The sequence below is a fragment of the Mirounga leonina genome, unplaced genomic scaffold (assembly GCF_011800145.1).
Source record: "Mirounga leonina isolate KUSES-001 unplaced genomic scaffold, KU_Mleo_1.0 Mir_376, whole genome shotgun sequence".
NCBI lineage: Eukaryota > Metazoa > Chordata > Mammalia > Carnivora > Phocidae > Mirounga > Mirounga leonina.
In genome coordinates this window covers 3,984,662-3,992,742 of record NW_023270718.1, presented here as the reverse complement: position 1 = coordinate 3,992,742, position 8,081 = coordinate 3,984,662, and the positions used below count along the sequence as shown (strand labels likewise).

General features: G+C 48.4%; 1 protein-coding gene across 1 annotated transcript; it reads right to left on the bottom strand.

Moving 5' to 3' along the window:
• Window positions 1–1,684: 1,684 nt before the first annotated feature.
• LOC117998039 (60S ribosomal protein L36a-like) lies at window positions 1,685–2,008 on the bottom strand. The gene has a single exon (XM_034986562.1). The coding sequence runs from the start codon at window positions 2,006–2,008 to the stop codon at window positions 1,685–1,687; it is 324 nt and encodes a 107-aa protein (XP_034842453.1).
• Between the last annotated feature and the right edge of the window lie 6,073 nt (window positions 2,009–8,081).

Genomic DNA, 8,081 nt, shown 5'->3' with positions numbered 1-8,081 from the left:
CACCAAATTCAAAATACAGATATACTATTCTATGAAAGTATAACCTGCTTGTCTTTAACGGGTACTTTCTACATTGATTTTTAAGTGAGTGTGTGAGGGTTGGCTTTTTAAAATTTATTAGAATAGCTGAGTGGAATCACTGGGTCAAAGGGTATGTACATCTCAAGTGTGGGTGTTACATTTTAGGTTATTCCAAATTATCCTCCGTCAGCTTTATTGGCCTGCCTATTTTTAACTTTCTTAACACTGAAAATTACCAATTTATTACATTTGTTCAAATAAGAGACTATGTAACTTGTGTTAAATAATCAAGAAATTAAAATGATCAATAGTGGCGTATTGAATTTGAGGGTGAAAGAGAAAGCCTTAAACCTTCCTATGGCCACTGATCAATGCACCTGTCGTTCTCCTGCTCTACTTACTCATGCTAGTTAGTTCTGAGGGGTAGACCAGATCTCCAGTTGGAGAAGAAACTGATCATCCTGTCTTGGAGGGTGACAGACTGTGATACTATCCTAACCTCTGTTTTTCTTCCACAGTCTTTAAATAAGTCTCAGTGTCCTTGAAGAGATAGAAGTTATAGGATTCATCAGCCGCCTCTCAGAATATATCGTTTCCCTGATTATTGTGACAATAAAGATTTGGCGTCTCTTCCCTGTGGATGACTCCTTTCGTTGAAAAAAGGCACAGCCAATGCTTAATGGTAATCATTGCAAGGCTGACCGTGGTGGGGTGGGGAACCAGTAGGACATTTGTGGGGAAGAGCTTGCATTCAAATCAAGATCCTGGTGAATTGCTAACTGTATAAACTTTGGTGAGTTAAGTAAGTTCTCAGAGACTCAAGCTTCCCCTCATGCAATTTTTAAATGAAAGTATAATACACACTTTTAATTTTTTTATTTTTTTTATTTTTTTTTATTCTTATGTTAATCCCCATACATTACAACATTAGTTTTAGATGAAGTGTTCCATGATTCATTGTTTGTGCACAACACCCAGTGCTCCATGCAGAACGTGCCCTCCTCAATACCCACCACCAGGCTAACCCTTCCTCCCACCCCCCTCCCCTCTAAAACCCTGTTTGTTTTTCAGAGTCCATCGTCTCTCATGGTTCGTCTACCCCTCCGATTTCCCCCGCTTCATTCTTCCCCTCCCGCTACCTTCTTCTTCTTCTTCTTTTTTCTTTTTCTTAACATATATTGCATTATTTGTTTCAGAGGTACAGATCTGAGATTCAACAGTCTTGCACAATTCACAGCGCTTACCAGAGCACATACCCTCCCCAGTGTCTATCACCCAGTCCCCCCATCCCTCCCACCCCACCCCCCACTCCAACAACACTCAGTTTGTTTCCTGCGATTAAGAATTCCTCATATCGCACTTTTAATTTTTTTGAGGTAAAATTTATGACATAGAATTACCCATTGTAATGTGAACAATTCAGGAAGAAAACCCCATACCCGTTAAGCAGACAGTCCCCCCTCACCCCTCCTCCAGCCCCTGGCCATCACTCATCTTCTGTCTGTGGCTATGGATTGGCCCATTCCGGATGTTTCATATAAGTGGAATCATACAATACGTGACCTTTTGTGTCTGGCTTCCTTCACTTAGAGTAATTTTTTTTTTTTGAAGTGAACATAACCTCAAGATTTTATTGTCTTCATAATATAACAAAATATGAAGCTTAGAACTGGATTACTTGGCCCTTTCTCTTCTTAGCTCCTCCCGGTTCAAAATGCTTGCATCTCTTAATAGCCAGCATTCTCTTAAATCTGCAATTGGGCTCAACACATTCAAGCCTCAGCACAATCTTCTTTGTAGATTTAGCCTTTTTCCAGAAAATTGGCTTAGTCTGCCCACCATAGCCACTCTGCTTCCATAACGTCATAACGCCACTTTCCCTAGCATAAAGAGAATCTTTGCCTTTCTTGTATTGTGTCACTTTGTGGGGTAGGTGCTTGTCACACTTCTTGCAGAAAAGTCCGGTGGGTTTAGGAACGTTCACCATGTTTGCGAGAGGGCTATCGGCACAGAAAGCTAGAATGATGTTTTTGAGGTTCATCCACTTTGTAGCACATGTAGCGATACCTCATTTCTTTTTTATGGCCAAGTAATAGTCCATTCTATGGATATACCACACTTCATTTAGCCATTAATATGTATATTTTATAAAGACATAGGTGATGTATGTAGAGACAAGTGAATTTTCACAAACTCAACAGTCCATGTAACTGACAACCAGACTAAGAAACAGATCATTTCTGGGGCGCCTGGGTGGCTCAGCTGTTTAAGCGTCTGCCTTGGGCTCAGGTCATGATCCCGGGGTCCTGAGATCGAGTCCCGCATTGGGCTGCTTGCTCAGCACGGAGCCTGCTTCTCCTTCTCCCTCTGCTGCTCCCCCTGCTTGTGCTCTCTCTCTCTCTCTCTTTCTGACAAAATATTTTTAAAAATAATAAAAGTAAATAAAACCACACTGACACACTGGGTGAGTGCTATAACAAAACACCCAAGACAGGGTGGCTTATAAACAACAGAACAACAGAAGTTTATTTCTCACAGTGCAGGAGGCTGGAGGTCTGAGATCAAGGCACCAGCATGATCCGGTGAGGGCCCTCTTTTGGGGGAGGGGGAGGGGCAAGACTTCTGCTTGTCTCTGAACAGGGCAGAAGAAGGGGAGCTAGCTCTCTGGGGCCTCTCTTATAAGAGCCCACTCCTAATCAATCCATCCACCCCCCTGACCTAATCACCTCCCAAAGGCCCCCCACCTCCCAATACCATCACTGCGGGCATTAGGTTTTCTAGAGAAGAATTTGAAAGGGGCACAAACCTCAAGCCATAGCACCAGCAGAAATGCAAAACGGAAAGCAAGCAGCCTCTTACCAAGTTTCCTGCTCACCGCAAGTTCAGTGTCATATTCTGTGTCTGGCTCCCTTGACTCATCACGCTCCTGAGATTCGAGCTCACATAACAGTATTTCATTGGGCGAATACACCAAAACTTATTTTATCCATTTTATTCCTGATGGGCATTTGGGAAGTTGCTAGCTTGGGTTTACAATCCTTAATGCACCTTAAGGACTATATCTTATGGACTATATCTTTCTGTACGCGTCTTAGTGCACCCCGTTTCTGACGGGTAGACACCAAGGACTGGGAGCATCTGTCCCATCCAGCCCAAGGTCCAGGCTCAGAAAAGCGGTGTATGGGTGTCCCCTGGTGGCCTCAGGACGTCACAACAGGTATGTGCACACCCCGTTTCTGTCCCCCCAGGGTGGCCCTGAATGAACCCCATCTTTGATCTGACCTGTGTCTCTAGGCACGTTGTTTGCTGTAACAACAATATTAAAGGTACACTAGTTTAGAGGTATTTCCTGTTAGGCACTTATTTAGAGAAACTTCAAGTAAAGAGTAAAAAAAATGGTTGGTGTTTTGTTTTTTTTTTTTTTTACAAGCAAAGTCACTAGTGGATACTATGTTCGCTTACTATAAAAAACAACTACCTTTAAAAACCTGTATTGGGGCACCTGGGTGGCTCAGTCGTTAGGCGTCTGCCTTCGGCTCAGGTCATGATCCCAGGGTCCTGGGATCGAGCCCCGCATCGGGCTCCCTGCTCGGCGGGAAGCCTGCTTCTCCCTCTCCCTCTCCCCCTGCTTGTATCTCCTCTCTCGCTGTGTCTCTCTCTGTCAAATAAATAAATAAAATCTTAAAAAAAAAAAAAAAACCTGTATTTTTGTGGCACTTGATTTTTTTTAGATGGATTTTAGCAAAAGGGACAATCAGATACAGCAATTCTGAATTTTCTTTTAGTGCTCGCTTCGGCAGCACATATACTAAAATTGAATTTTCTTTTAGTAACGTAAAATCTGGTATGGTCTTAATAATGACAGCAATATTCAACTCCCTGAGTCCAACTACTCCTCAACAGAGATTTGGATTTTTTTTTTTTTTTTTTTTGAGAGAAAGGGAGAGAGAGAGAGCATGAGCTGGAGAGAGAGCATGAGCCGGGGAGAGAGGCAGAAGAGGGAGAAGCAGATTCCCTGCTGAGCAGGGAGCCTGACTCCAGGCTCCATCCCAGGACCCTGGGATCATGACCTGAGCGGAAGGAAGATGCTTAACCGTCTGAGCCACCCAGGCGCCCTCCTCAGCAGAGATTTGACTGAGAACAGATCTCAGGCTTTGCACATTAGACTCCCGGTGCCCGGGTCCTACCCCCAGAGACACTGCTTAATTGGCCGGGACTATGAGAATATTAAAACCCCCAGGTGGCCCTAATGGGTGGCAATGTTTGAGACCCATGATTTAGAACAGCGGTTCTCAAATGGTAGTACCCAGTCCAGCAGCGTGAGCATCACTTGAGAACTGAGAAATGCAGAGTCTCAGGTCCCACCCCCATGTACTGGAGCCAAACCAGGGATCTGGACTGAAAGGGGGTGTCCAAGTGGAGCGGCCTCCCTGAGATGAGCACCCTGCAGGGACCTGAGAGACTCCGGCAGACCTGGAGCTGGAGGGAACTAGGTTCCTTGGCAGGTTGGATAGAGGGCTCCCGTGATCAGGTGCCAGGTTAATCCAGGTGAGGAATCGAATGCCCCACCTTCTCTCTGGCCAGGTGGAGGAGCCAGCACATCTGGGTCTCAGGCGATGATTGTGTCCAACTCATACAATGCTCCATCCTCTGCACCAGAGGAGACTCAAAGACTGTTTGTCACTCCTAGGGAATGAGTTACCTCTTCCATTTTCTCCAAGAAGTTGAGACTAGAAACTGTGATCATTCCTCCAGCCGCCTGGACAATGGCTGTGTTCTTTGCATCCTTTCCACACTTTCTTCCTCCAGGATAATGGAACATCTTGTGTCCCTAGGGCCGAATCTATCCCATGCCATTCCCTGGATATCTCAAAATGGGTTTCCTCTGCGCCTGCTGATTCAGAGAGCCCGTCTGTCCCTTCTGGCAAGTGGCCCCTCACTTTTGGTCTCACCGGGGGTTTCTGCTTGACTTCCTTCTCCCCTCTCCCCACTCCCCACCAGGTAAGCACACTTCTCCCTGCACCACCTCCATCTCCAACCCAGAGCACCCAGAGCAGAATTGAGCTTCTTGAACTCAGCCCATTTGTGGAAGGTGCAAACAATGGACTCTTCATATATCAGGATTTCTTGTCCTCCATACACTGCAGCTGAGTCTGAAAGCTTCACCTTCTCCAGAGTAAAACACAGTAGATTCTTACCTCTACCACTGATGCCATAGATGCCAATGGACCTAAAAGGATCACTGTGAAAACCACCAAAGAGGGAGCACTCTGGATCATAGGGATCACCATGGGTCCCACCAGATCAACAGTGTCGGCTGGCCACGTGATTGGACGATCCACGGTGCCATCATTTTTAAATTTTTATTTATTTATTTATTTAGCTACAAGTTGGAAAACAGAGAAATTCTCGCTCTGGGGCTACCTTGAGGAATAGATATAGGGAAGTCCCAAGACCTGCCTTTTTGAGAAGTTACCATCCACTCCCCCCACCCCGCCTCCTTCCTGAGCTGAGTGGAAGGCCCAGATGCTTCCCTTGGGGATGGTCCGGACACAGCCCAGGAAAGTTTCCTGGGGGATAACAAAAGTTCTTGGATTCAGTGGGGGGGGGGGGCAGGGGGGCTGGGGCTGCTTAGGTAAAAGGTGAAATGTAATTGGAAAGGTGGGAAGGGAGGGATCTGTGCTACTTAATGCACTCACTTCCTGCGCAGCCAGTCAGGGCAAAAGCAAACTGTCTCCAATGTTACAAAATCCATCCATTTGCCATTCGGTGGTGGCCGCTGGGTGCCTGGGGGTTCCCAGGGTCACCAGCCTCCCTCCCCCTGCCCAGGGTGTGAGTCTGAATCTCATCTAACCCCCTACCCCTCCACCCCCCAAAAGCCCTCAGGGATTCTCCCTGTCTCAGCTCCGTCTCCTGGGATAGATGCAAAATTAGATTTCTCCCAGGGACAACTGGGGTGGGGTTTCGGTGGTTTGTGTGTACATCCTTACCAGGGTCTGTCAGATAAGGAGGGGCTTTCAGTACATCCTGGCAGTGTCTCCACATCCCCATACCCCCCCCACACACACACACCCGCCTGGAGAGCGGATCACATGAGTGTCCCTCCCCCAAATCTGATCTAATTCTCTCTCTGCTCTGCTGAGGCTGGCCTGGCTTAAGAGGATTGGAGCATTTGCCAAATGGGACCAGGACAGGGTCAGAGAAACAGCTGTGGGGAGACCCAGGAGACAGGAGGGCCACAGGGGGTAGAAGTTGGGGAGGGGGAGACAAAGGGGCCGAGAGAAGGGGTGAGGGGTTCTCCTGGAGGGGTGGTTGAGAATGTCAAAGAAAGGCATAGCTCTAGCTGACTCTTCAGGAGAAAGTGTTTACAAGAGGACCATGAACTTTATTACAAAGTTATCAATCCCCCAAACAAGGTCCAGGTTAAGTCATTAGAATTAAAAGCATTGAACCAGGTTCCTGGATACAAAGTAAATATATCAGCTGAATCCTACATACAGGACAAACAGATTGGAAAAATAAAATTTTCACTTATCATCTAAAAAGTCAGGCACAAGAGATAAAATACTACAACTAAAGGGGCGCCTGGGTGGCCCAGTCGGTTGGGCGTCTGCCTTCGGCTCGGGTCATGATCCCGGGGTCCTGGGATCGAGCCCCCTGTCCGGCTCACTGCTCAGCGGGAAGCCTGCTTCTCCCTCTGCCTGCCCCTTCCCGTTTGTGGGCTCTCTCTCTCTGACAAATAAATAAATAAAATCTTAAAAAAAAAAATACTACAACTAAACCTCCAGAAAGATGTCTATATCACCTCTGTGCTTAAAGAAGAACATTTGGGGGCGCCTGGGTGGCTCAGTCGTTAAGCGTCTGCCTTCGGCTCAGGTCATGATCCCAGGGTCCTGGGATCAAGCCCCGCGTCGGGCTCCCTGCTTAGCGGGAAGCCTGCACTCCCTCTCCCACTCCCCCTGCTTGTGTTCCCTCTCTCGCTGTGTCTCTGTCAAATAAATACATAAAATCTTAAAAAAAAAAAAAAAAAAAAAAAGAACATTTGGTGGAGAGTCTTTGTAAACAACCAAATGAATGAATAAGTAATATCCTTAGATTGGAGCGCTCCATATGGTAAAGATGTCAGTTCATCCCCAGACCATCTACGGATTTCACGCAATTTTTGATTAAGTTCCCAGTGAGGTTGCTTGAGGCCTTTAGAAAGCTCTCGGAGCATCCACGAAGCAAAGAGAGGAAGGGAAGCAGAGGTTCTATGGGACACCTGGGATCCTGCAGAAACGCCCACGGGCGCCCTAAGTATCAGTGGGGACACTCAGAGCAGCATGATGTGTGGTGACCACAGTGAACACGAGATGCCACCTCAGCAGGTGGGATGAACGGGGCTGTGTTCCCTCCACAGAGGAGTAATCCGGAGTGCAGCCCAACCCGCCACCTCTGTCCCCACCCACATGGAGGCCACGCACGAAGACGGAGGACACCCTCGTCCCCTCTGGCCCCGTGGGAACTACAGGACTCTGTGGGGACAGATTCCCCTATAAATCCAGTAACAGCTTCTGAATCACTGTCATCTGCAGGGTCCTCTCCCTCTTGGGAACCGGACATCAAGGGGAAAGAGGATTCCTCCAAGGGGTCTTGGGGCAAAAGGAGCCCTGTGAAATTGGGGGCCAGCACGGGGTCTGGAAAGAAGTCCGAGGCAGGGGAGCCCTGAGGCCTGGCCGGGTCCGGGGCTGGGACAGGGGCCTGGGCGGCAGGGACATGCTCCCGGGAGCCCTGCTCTGGGTCCTGCTGGGCAGGGACCAGCGTGGGGCTGTGCTGAGCCACGCTGGAGATGCCTAGGATCCCTGGGAATGCGGGGTGAGCAGGGACCGGAACCGGGGCCTGGGCGGGGACAGGGGCAGGGACAGATGCGGGGTCTCCACGGCCCCGGGGCACAGCAGGGGCTCCCTGACCTCGCCCTTTGGGCAGTCCCTGCAGCCTGGAGTGGTTGGCCCTGCGGTTCTTGAACCATACCTGGAGGGAGGGACAGAGGGGACGAGGAGGAGGTGTGAAAGGGCTTGCCT